Below are 15771 nucleotides of genomic sequence, written 5' to 3' on the forward strand. Positions count from 1 at the left end.
TTTATTTCGTTTTTTTCTCTCTTTATTTTTTTTGCCCACCTCCTTTCTTTTCAGTGGGTTCGACAACATTTTCTGTAGTCTAATTCATTTTCTCGACCCTTTTTCATAGATATGGCTGTGTGGGAGACTCGTGTTGGTTGATCCACTGAAGGTTCCGAATACATATGAGGTGAGAAGCTTTACTTCTCGTCACCGTTGGTTTGCTACTGGGAAGAAGGAGTCTTTCTGGCGACAGTGGCTTTCCACCAATGTTGGGTTACATGTTAGATGGGCCTTACCTTGGATCCGCCTTACTGCAGTTACTGGCTTGTCCGAAACTGATAGAGCTAGACATCTCACTTTTTTGGGCTTGGAGTGGTCCACCCATATCTATACGAACCGTGTTCTTCGACAGGTCGGACGTCCGCAACGGATTCCCGTCATTGAGCCTATTAACGGTCAAGTCAAAGAAGTGACTCTTGCGAGGTGCAACACATGGTTGCTGGAGTCTTGGACTCGGAGGACTGTTTGGCATATTTCTGAGCCGTTTGCCTCTAGTTGGGTGTCGGCTTCTTATTTGCAGTGGACTATTGAGCCTTCTTTCAAGGCCTGAAGGGAACTTTACGAGGAAGAACCCATTGATTAAAAATACCACAAGAAAGGGGAGAAGAACCGAGAATTCTTTACCAGGAAGACTCCGATTTCATCTAGGTTCGAAACAGAGACTGACTCGACTCCTAGGACTGACTCTTTGGTTTCAGATGTGTGGAAGAGGTTAGGTCCAAGGATTGAAAGTGGGTTGACATTCGCAGAAAAACTTGGTCCTCGACCGAGTGTAAAAGAGAGACTGGGCCTTCGTGAATAATTGATGATTCCTCCGAAGAAAAGAGCCCAAGTGTTGATGGGTGAGACTTCATCTCGTCGTGATGGGGCGTGCGGCCCGGCTGAGGGTGGCAAAGAGTAGTCTTCGACATTACTATTTAGTAATACTATTACTGTTTGCGTGCTTTCCTTTTTTAGTTGTGTGTGATGGGATTCGCCCGGAATAAATTATTGCAACGGGCTTCGCACGGAATTTAGAATATATAAAAACTTGTTATTTATTAGAAATCCCCAGTTATTAGCATCAAAAATTTCCTTTTTGTTTTAGATGTTTCGGTTGTACTCTTGACTAAGAGTTGCATACGTATCTGCTTTGCAACAGAATCAAACCGAGTCCGTAGTTGTCACATAAAATATTTCATGCAATGTTGACTAATAACTCACAACTTAATTGCAATTCAAAAATTATTTCATAACATTTGAGAACGAGGTCATCAAGGATAGTATTTCTTCAGCTGGTCCAAATTCGTAGGATTTGTGAAGTTATTCACATCCAAATCTGTTAATCGAACAACGCCTCCTAACAAAATCTTCTTTACCAAATAAGGGCCTGCCCAATTTGGTTTAAACTTACCCCTTGGGTCAATTGGTAACAAAGCTCTGACTGACTTGAGAACCAGATCACCATCACTAATTCCCCTTGGTTTCACCTTTTTGTTGAAAGCTCTCTCTATCCTTTTCTGGTAGAGTTGGACATGATACAATCCGTTCAAACGCCGCTCATCGAGCATAACGAGTGAGTCATATCTTGCTTAAACCCAATCTGCTTCAGGAACCTGGCTTTCCAGTAGGATCCTTAGAGATGTCACCTCTAATTCAACAGGTTGGACCACTTCCATCCCATTAACTAAGTAGTACAGGGTTGCACCCATTGCTGTTCTAATCGAAGTTATATACCCTCATAATGCGAAGGGTATCTTCTCTGGCCATTCCCTATAGTTGTCAGACATCTTCCTAAAAATGAATGCAACTGTTTTATTAGCAGCCTCTACCGCACCATTCGTCTTTGGTCGGTATGGTGATGACTTGTGATGTTTGATTTTATACTTTTCAAGTATATCTGCAGCCTCAGCTTGAAAATTGGTACTCTGTACCGGCATTTGATGTCATTCTGAATGAACTGTGCTACTTGCTTCGCTTTTAGCACTTTGTAAGACTTAACCTCTACCCACTTTGTGAAGTAGTCGATTGTAACAAGGATAAAACAGTGCCCTCCCATTCCTGATGGGTTTATTTTTCCAACGATGTCAATTCTCCAGGTCGAAAATGGCCAGGGTGACGTCATGGTGTATAACATAGAAGGTGCCACGTGCTGCACATTTGTGAATATCTGACAATTGTGACGGGGCCTGACATACTTGCAACAATCTATTTCCATCGTTTTCCAATAATAACCAAGCCTTATGATCTTACGGACTAACATATGGGCATTCATATGTGGCCCACATTCACCGTCATGGACTTCCTCCATAACCTTTTCAGCTGTCGGTTTATCGATGCATAGAAACAAAACTCCTTGAGCTGTGTTTTTGTACAACTGCCCGTTACCGGTCCTGATGAATCGGGCGGATAACATTCGCAGAGCGTGCTTCCCACGCGTGTCAAGGTCGGGAGGATACTCTCCTGTTTTCTTGAATTTCAAAATGGCTGTGTACCGGCCAGGGTTCGGTTTCACCTTCCTCGGCATCATCAATTGCATTCACATAAACAGGTAACGATCTTCGTTTGCCACATATTGGCATACCGTCCACGTGGTCGGGAATGTTAATCAGGGCAGCTAGCTTGGGTAACGCATCTGCAAACTGATTTTGCTCTCTCGGGAGGTGAACATATCGGATATCCTCGAAGTACTTTTCCAATTCTTCGATTCTGGTTTTATATAGGGCTAAACTTTGGCTCTTAATTTTCCATGACCCTGCCCACTTAATTGATCACAAGGGACGAGTCTCCACGTACTAACAACTTGTTAACACCCAAGTCAAGAGCACTGCGTAAACCAAGAAAACATGATTCATATTCAGCGGTGTTGTTCGTGACGTTGAAATCTAGCTTGATGACACGGGCACGTGTTCACCTGTTGGCGAGATAAGAAGAATGCCCACTCTATATCTGTGACACCCTCATTATATTTACTACTAACATTATTTATTTCAAAAGTTTACCCATATGTTACATATACTAAATATAACATTAATAAACCCGAAACGACAAATAATGCATGAAAAACCGCGAAACAAGCAACGGGCCAACCCGGGCCAACCCAGGGCTGTGGGCCTGCTGAGGCTTTCTGCTGGCGCCATCCCCAACCCTCCATTTCTCCATTTTTGTTCAGTTTAACATCGTCTGAATCATCAATTAATCATTCCCATTTTGTTTCCATACTAATATGTGAACTTAAACATACAAAAGACATGAATTTAACACATATTTTCATGTGAAATAAACTACTTAAATAAAAATCACAAAATCATACAAGAAAACAAGGAATGTGACATTTATTCGTCGAGTAACTCGAAATATGTTACCTTTAGCAACAAAATGAGCAATTAGCACCTTGAACACCAACCCTAATATGCCAACTAGCCCCTATCTTCAACTATATACGAGTCTTCAAACTCGTCTTCTAAATCCTCACCTAAATAAACAATAAAAACACGATTATAAGCACTAAAACCGAAATTATACCCAAAATCATCTTAAATCGACATAAAGAAAACTGAAATTAAAACATACTAGGGTGTAGATCTTGAAGAGAGGATTCCGAAAACATAAATTTTGCGAAAATCGAACTAGAAACGAAGAAATTATGATGAAATTACCTTAGAAATCTTAGGTTTTAAGATGAAAATGGTGTTTTTAGGTTTGGAATTGTTTAGAATGTTCAAGGAGATGTAGTTGGGCAAGAAAAATCAGAAGGAAAGGAGGGAGAGGGAGGTGTGCCGTGGGAAGGGAAAAGAGACGGTTTTCGGCGAAATTTTTATTAGTCGGTTTTGGCTCGTTACGACGATAATTAGAACCGCTTGTCAATTGCAAATTCTTAAACACGATATTACAAGAAGATTGAGTACTCATATGACCCATTTCCAAAATCGTTTGCCCAATTTTCAAAAGAGTTGTCATTTTTCCCGATATGCCCTTATTTCGAAATAAAAAGTTTTTACACGGTTTAAACTATTTTTAAACATTTCGAAACTATCAAAATAAATACTTTACTTCAAAATATAATAGAATTATATTTCTTTGAATTATTATTACTTCAAAATACATTAATATAAAATTTTACTTGATTAATAAATTACCTCCGCAATATAATAATGGTCCGAAATTACGGGGTGTTACAATATCCCATATAGTTCGATGCTCCATCGAAATAAAAATCCAATATATCTTTCTCGGCGTGAACCACGTTTTCGTCAAAAAATGACCAAGTGTCGATGACTTCCGTTTCTTCGATTGGATTGTCGGCAAGAAAATCGGCAACCGCCCTTACCTTGATCACTTTTAAAGGTACATATTTGAGATCAAACTCTGATAACACGAGGGTCCATCTTGACATTCTTCCATTTAACACTGGTTTTTCAAACAAGTACTGGATCAGATCCATTTTGGAGTAGACACTCACACTGTAGCTAAGCATGTAATGTCTTAATTTATTCGTTGCCCAGACTAGGTCCAAACACGTCTTTTCAAGAGGTGTATACTTCACTTTATAGTCTAAGAACTTTTTACTAATTTAGTAAATAACTCTTTCTTCTTTGTCAAATGTTTGGGTTAACATAGCCCCCATCACTGTATCCGTAACAGTTAGATATAGTGATAACGACAGCCCGGCTTCTGGTGGGCTTAAGACGGGTGGAGAAGATAACACTTCCTTTATTTTATCGAATGCGGCTTGACACTGGTCGTCCTACATGATGTTTTCTCCGACTTTTAGTTTCTTAAAGATCGGCTCACAAATCATCGTCAACTTCGCGACAAAATGGCTTATGTATTGAACTCTTCCCAGAAAACCTTGAATTTCTTTCTCGGTCTCGGGATGGGGCATTTCCATGATGGCTTTGATCTTTGATGGGTCTACTTCGATGCCACGGTGGCTAACGATATGACCCAACAGTTTGCCAGAGGTGACACCGAAAGCACAGTTCTGCGGATTCAGTCTCATGTTGTACTTACGCAATCTTTCAAAGAATTTTCGTAGCACCCAATATGGCCACTAGGTTCCTTTGATTTGACTATCATGTCATCGACGTAAACTTCAACTTCTTTGTGCATCATATCATGTAGCAATGTCGTTGCCGTTCTCTGGTACGTTGCCCGAAAGGCATTTTTGTGTAACAATAGGTTCCCCATTGTGACGTAAACGCTGTCTTATGCATGTCCTCCTCGGCCATCTTAATCTGATTGTAACCGGCATATCCATCCATGAAGGACAGTAATGCATGATTTGCGGTATTGTCAACCAAGATATCGATGTGAGGTAATGGAAAGTCGTCCTTTAGACTAGCTTTATTCAGATCCCGAAAGTCCACGCATACGCGAACCTTACCATCCTTTTTCGGTACTGGCACTACATTGGCGACCCAATCCGAATACTCTGACACATTGATGAACCCGAATTTAAGTTGTTTATCAATTTCTTCCTTAACCTTTAAAGACCACTCCGAACACATTCTGCATAGCTTCTGCTTTACTGGCTTGAACCCTGGTTTGATAGGAATCCCGTGCTCTGCAGTTTCCCTATAAATTCCCGGAATGTCTTTGTAAGACCATGCGAAAACATCTTTGAACTCAATCAGCAGGTCAATGGACCCTTGTCTCTCTACGGGATCTAAGGTAGTTCCTATCTTAAGCTCTTGTGGTTCTAGGGTGGTTCCCACATTGATAGTTTCGGTATCTTCGATCACCGAGTTTCTTTGGTTATATTCTTCTAACCCTCTAACCAATTGTTCAGGTGGTTCTACCTCCTCTTCTTCTTCTTCTTCAACCTGCTCTCCTTCGGCCTCATTCTCAATGTTACTACTAAAACAATTATTTTCAAAAATTGAATTGCAATGTAAATAAAACAAGTCGTAAGCAAACTGGTTCATCTTATTATTATTAATTTCAAACTGCGCGAAATGCGCTAACATTTTTGCCAACTGATCAGAGGTCAGTTACAAGACAACAGAGGTACTCAAGACAGGCCCTGGGATACTAGAATTAGAAAGGGGTGCATTGAAAGGAAATTCTTGGAAGGGGGTGGCTTCGACACCTTACTCCTTAGACTCAAACTTAGGACTCTTATCAGAATCGAACTCAGAGTCAGACTCAGACTCGGACTCAGACTCATAACCATCATCTAGTTTGACCATTTCTTCTTCTAAGGGCAGTAGAACTTTTGGTCTGTGATGCAGTAGTAATCTATACCCACCCTCGTCTTCTCTTCTAGGTACGACATCTTTCTTGCTGATCTAAACCACCACTGATGCCAGGCCTTGGTTACCTTGCTCACCTCTATAGCGTCCCAACCACAGCGTGGCAATACATATCCTACCATTAAGTCTTTTGAGGACCCAACCTTGTATGCGGGTGAGTTCTTACCCGTGCCATTGCGGATTATGTATTTGGCGAGATACTTGATGAATTCTAGGTAGTTTGAGGCCAACTTCTTCCCGCTTTCCTCTCTCTCTCTCTCTCTCTCTCTCTCTCTCTCTCTCTCTCTTGCTGCAGTTTCAAAAATCAGGGTTGGGAGTATCTTCCCTTCATTACCTTGTTCATCTCTTCATCGATTTTTATCGCCGAATTTCGGATTCCCAGGAAGTTCATGGAATTTGTGAGCTTGCTATTGGCGTCGTCAATTGTTCGACGTTGGTGCTTAAGATAACCCGAGATTGGTTTCTCGATATCTGTCCTAGTCTTTTGAAGCTGCTTAATGAGGGAAGCCTCTGAGGTCGACCCTTCACTAAGTGCCTCGACTAAAGTAGGTTCTTTTGAGGATCCCTTATCTGGAACATCCTTGGCAATAGCAGTGTGGTTTGCCTTCTCAACTCGGTAGGGGCGCCCATATTGAGTCAAATGATTGGACTCAAGGACATCCTTCCTTAGTTTCAAGATTTCATCTTGGGTTTGTGGGACAATCGCTCCTTTAGTAAGATAAATATCATCTTCATTATCGTCCCAGATTCCATGGATTTCATTCCCATTATAGAGAAGGTATGGTGTGCAGTCGATACCGAAATCCCTAAATCGAACATCATTCTTCGGGCTTGGGAGGTACTTTGGGCAACCCATAAGTACTTTTCCTACAAAGAGATTTTTGGAACGATGGTGGTCCTGGGCCGTAGGGTCATAGCGAATACCTTTCGAGAGTTTCAGTCGACTTTGCATGAGCTCGATTCATTTCTCAAGTTCAGACATTTCCGATAGGGAAGTTACAGCTTTTTCCCCACTCATCTTTTTTGCGATAACATCCAATCGAGCTATCATCAACTCCATAGTTTCACTCTGCTTAGTGACAGAGGCTTCCATTGCTTTCTTTCGGGTTTGAGGTGGCCTTTCTACAAGAAAAACCTTGAAGCAAATCAATACTCGAATCAAAATCCCCTGCACAAATAAGGACTCGACACACGGACTTGACCTTTGACTCAAACTTGACTCAAAGACAGAACTAGACCCAGGAAATGAGCTAAATGGCTCACTTATAAGAGGTCACATGGGAGAGGGGTCTAGACCTAACATGGGCTATGGCTCAACTCAACTAACTTCTTGACTTGGACTTGACATTAACTCGGTGTGACTAACCCGTGGTTGAACCAAACATGGTTCATGGGCTCATGGAAAACGCCCTAGGTGGTCTACAATGGACGTTTTGGTGGTTTGACTTTGACCAAATGGTCGACATACTTGACTTGGACCCAAGAGGTGGCTTGGGCGACCCACTAGGGTCATGTATTGGCTAGACACATAGTTTACTTGAACCTACGACAAAACCAAACTTGACTCGAAACATATTCTATGCTCGGGAATGGTGAGAAATCACTTCGGAATTGATTTGAAAATGGATGATTTGAAAATGAGATTTTAAATGGGCAGCACGCCGGCTATAAAAAGCTCATTTTGTTCAGAAAAAACCTATATCTATTTCGGCAGCATTCCGAGTTTGAAAACATGATTGATTTGAAGACGATTTTCGAAAAAAAATGGTTTTGACAAAACAGTTGAGATTTCCGAAAAGACATGGATGATGATCACATGGCACATAATCATTCGCATATTAATCGTGCATGAACCTAGACTCTTCTAAGTCTTGGTCGGTCCTCTAGTCGGGTCTATGCCAATGATCCACCTTATCAAAGTAAGTCAAGCCTCCCATAAACAGAAGTGTGCAATATAGTAAGAGCAAGTGCTTGAAGATCTCGGCGGTACCATCTTGATATTTAAATTGGCATAGTGGACGTCACCTCCTAACTATTGAAATCGACCCAATGGGTGAGGTGGTCCTCCTAAAGTCTCAAATGGGTAATGCATGTATGCAAAACAAATCATAGTGTTAGTCCTATTAGCCATCATTTTCCTTTTCAAGTTACAACTTCCCAGCGGAGTCGCCAAAATGTGGACGTGGGAATTTGATGATCCACGGGGTTGAAAATCGTCTTGGAGTCGCCACCAAATTTAAGAAAATTTGGGAACCATTTTGAAAAATGAGATTTGAGCTCGTTGTTGAAAGTACGTGATGGGAAGTTCGTTAATAAAACACTCACCCCCGCCCGTTGCAATAACGGCCTCTACTTGGGACTATGATGGCTAATTAGACAAGACTACGATTATTGTATGAGAGTGCAAAACACCATTTTAAACCTATCATGTGATCTTGGTTTCTAATCGTTTAATGCATCTAATCTACTTTGTCCAAGTGATTTAGCATGTGAGGTTGATTTGAGCTATGCTAACAAGAATTCACAAACATGGCTTTGATGGGAGTGGGGGAGCCATTGGGGAGCTAAGATATTACAACCCAGATGATTCTCGTCGACTCGATTTGCAAACAATTGAATTAAAGATACAACTCGATCTAAATACAATTGGTAGACATGATGCATGACGCACGATACGAGCTAGCCTACTTAGGCCTCTAAATTCGTGCCATATGGTGAGGCCACGGCTCAATATGGGCTTCGTCCTTGGCCTCATCATCGTTTTACGCACTCACTTAGATTTAATTAGTTAAAGACTTTAATTTAACTAACTAAAGCAAAGGTTTTGTAAAATCATTTTGACTCAAAATAAAGGACTAACTTGACCCATATTTAAAGTACAAATTACATTGCTTGAAATAAATTACAATAATTACAACGATTAAATAACAATAACGATTGAAATAAAACGCGATAATTAAACAAAGGGGGCACGAAGGCCAAGGCATCACACGGCCAAAACGGGTGGTCAAAATTGACTATTCTAGTCATCGAGTGTCATGAATCGGATGGTAAGCACGCGCAATTCAACTAGCGAGAAATTGTCATAAGAAGAGATGAATTCATTAACTTCTTTAAAGAAATTCATTTAAAATCCTATGTTGGGTTTTGTATGGCCTATTGAATGTCTAATTCAATTAACATGCATTCTACATATTAAATTGGCCAAGTTACGATTTAGCGATAATAAATGACATAACAAACATGTATACATTATAAATTGAAATAATATGAACTAAACATGTGATTTAATTCTAAATATTTCATAGCTAAAATAAAAACGAGTCATTAAAATATGTGAATACGAATAGACTAATTAAGATTTCATTTCAATCAATTTAAAAGCAAATTAATTCATTTTATAATTAAAACATGAAATTAATCTAATTAAAATGTTATCGTCATAAATTGAAAGACTAAGCATCGGATTAACTAATTCTAAACAACATTTAGACCATCATTAGCATAATAATTACGAAACATATTAACTAACATGAGGCTATAACTAACGAACGATAAAAAATGAAACAAAAAGGCCTTAGGCCGTGGCATACACGAGAAAAGGAGAAAGAAAGAGATGGGATTTTGTGCACTCTCAACTTACATGTAAACTTGGACACCACTCGGGATCCCGTATGCAAGTGTTGCTTACAAGGCGCGTCTAGGTGGGTAAAAGGCACTTCGTGCAGCGATTTTCAAACGAAGATTATGACTTCATTTCTTACTCAAATTTAATTCCGGAAGATGTTCTGGAATCCTTAGACTCCAAATATTTGATTTTAGCAAAAAAAAAGACCAAAAACTATTTTAAAAAGACAATAATTGGACGAGAATAGGTGCTGTCCAGAACGCGAGAGAACACGAAAAAGATAGAAAATCGATGCTCTAATGTTCGTCTAATCTCTTGTGTGAAATTTGTGCTTTGTTTCTGTGTATGAGAGGAGTTTAGGTTTGCTTTATAACGTGATAATGGAGGGCAAATTCTAGGGTTTTGAATGCTCTAACAAACCGTGTATGGCTCGTGTTTTCCGTCCCCTTTCTTGGTGTGTATGTGCTTGTTTATATAGGAAATGGGAATGGGGTGCTAGGGTTAGATTATTTGGCTGCTTAGGAGTTGGCTTATGGAAGGGGTAAGATATTTTAGTCGAAATATGGAATGTGGAAAGATAATCTTTCGGTTTTGGAAAAGATCGACACATGATATTCAGTTTCTGTTTTGGTGGGATTCGTTAGCTATTAGGATAGGGGAAAATAACTATCTTAATTGGGGAATAAGTAAGAAAAGATAGGGGAAGGAATTGGGTTGGATGAGGGCTCGAAAGCCCTCTGTTTTGCTGCGCAAAATAGAGCACAAGTGCGGGTTAGGGGTTGCGGTTTGGGCTTGGTTATGGGCACGGATTTGGGTTAAGATAGGTGTTGGGTTGGTGGGCTAGGTAGGAGTGTGGTCTAGGCTTGGTTGGATGGTGGTTTAATCACGGGTTTGGGATCGAAAAAATAGGGGAGGGGTTATGGTTTGGGACGCGGGTTTGGGGAATAAAAGGAAGGGGATGGGTGGTGTGTATGGGGGTTCGAACTCGGGACCAAGGGGGATGGGTTGCACCAAAGCTATGCCTCGAAAATCGTGTCAAAAACAGTTAAAAAAAAGCTTAAAACCGTCTTAAAACCTCGTTTAACACTGCTTGAAAAATCATTTATTCGAATTAAAATAAAAAGATAAAAACACGAAACTCTCACACATTTCATTCAAATAAATTCAAAATAAAAACTTTGAATAATAATTTATTTTTCGAATAAATTATAAAAGCTTTAAATTTTAAATAAACTCAAAAATACGAAAACCGATGAAATAAATTTCATTTATTTTGAAATAATTTAAATTTCATTTAAATTATAAAACCGTCGAATAACGCTTGTCCCGCATCACCAAACGGAATCCGCTAACGAGCGATGTCTGTAAACATGTGTCCTATCATCATAGGGTGTTTTGTCGGGATTTCTGTAAATTCCAATATTGACGGATACGGATATTTACACCGTGGGTGGGGCATAGGCTGAGGTCCATGGAAATTGAAGGGTGGCGGGTCTGGGAAAGGGGTGACGAGAGCGGGTCTGACCGGTGGTGGGGGCGAGCTTGGCTTGCGGTATGGCGAGCCTGGCCAATGTGGACATGGGCCACCTGCGCGCCAATCTGCGGACGCACAGCGGTCCAAAAACCATGCTCGGGGACGTAGAAATGCTATCGACCGGATCGCTTTAGATCGGTCGGTTTCGTCTCGAAGAAGGTCTCGAAAACGATGAAGAGATGTTCGGAGTCGCCACCAAGCAATTATGGGATGCCTGGAAACCGTTCAAAATCCACTTTATACCTCGGTTAAATGAAGCACAAAGCAGTGTTTGACATAGTTATTATAACAACCCGACCCGCCACCGTCGTCGAAACACAACACTAATATTATGGGAGGTGTACCTTTGGGCCCATTATTTGTCCTTTCTTAAACCCAGAAGCACAAGGCCTTTTTACTAGATGGTGGGTGAAATCTCTTATAAATATATCACAAGCTCTATATTTTCCCGATGTGGGACAACTTTACTCTCAATCTCTTTGAGTGTTACAAACTCCCACACTTAAAGAACACAACGACCTCGTTGTGCCTCGAAGCTGACCGCAGCCAAGCCCAGAATCTTCCCCCGCTAAGTGGGTGACCCGGGTACTCCTGACCATAGGCTCACCACACGGTCGCAGGATTGCTCTGATACCATTTATAACAACCCGACCCGCCACCATCGTCAAAACATGACCCCAATAAGATGGGATGTGTACCTTTGGGCTTATTATTTGTCCTCACTTAAGCCCAAAAGCACAAGGCCTTGTTACTAGATGGTGGGTGGAATCTCTTATAAATATATCACAAGCTCCATATTTTCCCGATGTGGGACAACTTTACTCACAATTTCTTGGGGTGTTACTAGACCTGTCAAAACCTGACCCGACCCGAAAACCGACCGTAACCCGACCCGTAAATAACCCGCAAATAACCCGGTTTTTTCAACCCGAACACGAAAAATACCCGTAACCTTTTTGACCCATAAATAGCGGGTCGAAACCCGATCCGTAACGGGTTGACCGTTGGGTCAAGGCAATATATCTTCCTTAAAATTAATAATGTCAAATACGTATTGACTTATAAAATTATAAGGAAAGATATGTATCTATACAGAATGCTACGTCTTCACCTCGAATCTTATGCAACGCCATCACATTAAAGTGTGTGTCACGCCATCACTTTTACCATATTACGTCGATCCATATTCTACGTCAGCATTGCCATGTCATCATTTCAGGCGACATGCCATGCTATCACCTTGAAGTGTGTGCCACGCCATTACTTTCACCGTGTTACATGAAACCGCATTCCACGTCGGCACTGCCACATAATCACCTCAATGACATGCCACATCATCACTTCAAAGTGTGTGCCACACCGTCACTTTCATCGTATTACGTGGAACCGCACTCCAGGTCAGCACAACCACCTCATCACCTCGGATCACATGCCACGTCTTCATTGTCATCTTATTTGAGACTCATGTCGTACATAGCGAGTTAGTGAGAGTAAGATGATGATAACGAGGTGGTGATGGCGAGAATGATGATAATTAAGTTAACTAACACGAGCAAGAGGAGACCACTCATCCTAACCACCACTAGCCTACACCATGACGCACCCCGAAAACCCCTAACCACCAGCCAAAACCGCCCCCACAACCCTCAACAACCACACCCTAATCACCCTTAAACCCGACGCCAATCAACAGCACAAACATCACACCCACCACCCTTACCACCACCATGATAACTAGTGGCCACCACCGTGGTCTCCCCTGACCCACGGTGGTCCCACCAACCGTCACAACAACCCAGTCAGTCCCCGACAAAGATAAAAAATAGCCCACGACTCAATTCGACACCACCGCACCAACCACCACCTGCAACCACCCCGTCACCACCATCAGATTCACCCAACGCCAACAAGACCAACCACCCAAGTCTCGGGTCATGTCGTCATACATACAAGGTTTAAACTCCATCTTAAAGTCCACGACAGCTGCCCCTTTAGAAGTCCAAAACGCCACCCACGGTGGTCAACGACGGTCACATACGGTCTTACTAGAATCACGGTGGTCAAAGGCAACTACTAAGGTCAACGACGTAGGTCACGGTGGTTTATACGATGTTCATATGATAATTTAATTGAATAGAACGATATAAAATACGACGATCTTACCTTAATTAAATTAGCGATGTTAATGCTCCTTCCGTCTCCTAGATCTCCTTCTTATTTCTTTTATAAATTACTTTTCAGATTTCTTTATATTTATAGGCTAGGTTTAGGATGTATAAGACACTAATTACAAAACTAATACCTTATTACTCTTGTTATTAGGAAATATAACTACTACTACTACTACTACTACTACTACTACTACTACTACTACTACTACTACTACTACTACTACTACTACTACTACTACTACTACTACGAGTGCCTCTTTCATATCCGCATCGACTCTCTAAAGCCCCGCCTTTTCGAGCGGGCAACTTTATCTGATCAAAGGCCGGGGCAGTCATTAGAAAGGGAAAATCTTACGATTCTACCACTACTACTACTACCACTACTACTACTACTACTACCACGCACTACTACTACTACTACTACCACCACCACTACAACTCTTCTACAAAGGAGACCAAAGAAGTCCCCTAAGAAATCAAAAGCACAAAAAAAACTCCAAAAAAAAACCCTACAGAAGTCGAGACCTAACAACTAACTTAATTTTTTCAAAAATAGGTATAGGAGATGAAACTCATCCTAGGAAAATCCTAGCATTACGTTCTTGACATAGATAGTATAAAGTGGCAATCAAACCACTACGCTGCCAACCCTGATGAAGGGAACTTCCTTGCACATAGAAACTGAACCAGTTGACCACCTGCACCAGATCAGGGGGAAGGTGAGCAACACGAAGCCACTGAGTAATGTAAATCCAGACTTGGCCTGAGAAAGGGCACATAAAGAAGTGATGTCTATGGTCCTCGCTATGCCTTTCACATAGAACACAACGGTTTAAAAGATAAATGCCCCGCTGCACCAAATTATCAATAGTTGCTAGTTTGTTATTAATGGCCAAGACAGCTACAAAAGAGTGCTTCTTATACCTAGATCCTTGATAAAGTGTGATGAAACATACTTAGTGGTTCTTACACCTAGATCCTTGATGAAGTGAGTATATTTGATTGGTGGATTCTGTGTGTCAAGTGTGAGTTGCATTTGTTACTAACGTTATAGAACTTGGCTTTGTTGTTTATGTTTGGGATACTAGTGTTTAGTACTTGACTTAGAATGTATGAAATTGAATGGTGGATTTGAGGATGTAGGATTGACTAAGTAAGTTGAGTTTATGATTGGCTTTCGTAATCACTTTGGACATGAGAGTTTGATAATATATATGTTACCATATAAGAAATGCTTATTGTGGGATTATTATTTGATTTAAGTGGGTGCTATTGATTACTACTTGAGGTATGGTATGAGAGTGAGAGTAAGCTACATTGTTGGGAAGTCTTGGCACATGTTTTAGTAACTAGAAAGGATAATGGTATGGTTGACACCAATTGTTAGGTTAAAGAACATAGTTTCCATTTATGGTTTTAGGAACTTTGAGGTGGTAAAGCGTTATTACAACTAAGACCTTGTTTCTTGGGAACTCGATGGTAAGTAAGTTTTAAGATGTAATATTTGAAAGAATACCCCTTGGGATGTTGATGACCATAATGGATTGGTAATGTGATTTGATATTAGTTGGCCCCCTGAGAGTTCTTCATTTGAGAGAGACTTAGTATTGAGGAGTCTTTGTAACCCTATGGTTTTAGAAACTTTGAGGTTGTATTGAGTACTTGAGATGATGGGATGATGTTGTAGATGAGTGTAGTTTTGCTTTTGGGAATCTGTGATAAGTAACAGGATAAAAGGACTCGAGATCCTATTGATTTTTCAGACTTTGGATTGGCATGTTACTACCTTGTATTGAAATGAGAACCTTGTGGAATATTTGAGGAACCTTTTCTTGGAGTTTAGAGCTTGGTATTGGGATTCTTGATTGAGGGTTTAATTTTCTGAGGAACCCATGGTTGACACTAGTTCGATATGAGTATAGCTTCGTTGGAAACCTTGACCTTGATCTTGTGGAAGTTTTTTGTGGATGTTCGAGGATTTGGAGTGATGAGATCACACTTATAGTGGAGTACCTTGTTTCATGGAATTGCTTAGGATGAAGTAACATGAGTGTTTTGAGGAAATCCTTGGAAGTGTTGTGATTATGAGTTTTGCTGTTAGGAAGTTTTCGGAACCGTTTAGGATGATGTTGTGGTTTGAGATTTGAGTATCTGGCATTTTCT

The 15771-nt window shown here is 40.8% G+C and overlaps 1 protein-coding gene across 1 annotated transcript; it reads right to left on the reverse strand.

Annotated features, from left to right (window-relative positions):
- Positions 1–1295: 1295 nt before the first annotated feature.
- On the reverse strand, positions 1296–1733 carry LOC141627666 (uncharacterized). Its single transcript, XM_074440896.1, has 2 exons — positions 1638–1733; positions 1296–1541 (listed from the first exon to the last, which is right to left on the reverse strand). The coding sequence occupies exons 1-2, from the start codon at positions 1731–1733 to the stop codon at positions 1296–1298; spliced, it is 342 nt and encodes a 113-aa protein (XP_074296997.1).
- Positions 1734–15771: the final 14038 nt, after the last annotated feature.

This window comes from Silene latifolia, chromosome Y, assembly GCF_048544455.1.
Source record: "Silene latifolia isolate original U9 population chromosome Y, ASM4854445v1, whole genome shotgun sequence".
Lineage (NCBI taxonomy): Eukaryota > Viridiplantae > Streptophyta > Magnoliopsida > Caryophyllales > Caryophyllaceae > Silene > Silene latifolia.

What these genes read in the sequence shown, in the direction of transcription:
- LOC141627666 (XM_074440896.1), bottom strand. Translation starts at nt 1,733, where the DNA reads ATGGGTGCAACCCTGTACTACTTAGTTAATGGGATGGAAGTGGTCCAA. An exon ending in GGATCCTACTGGAAAGCCAG is followed by an intron (nt 1,542 to 1,637) that starts GTTCCTGAAGCA and finishes CAACTCTACCAG; the next exon opens with AAAAGGATAGAGAGAGCTTT.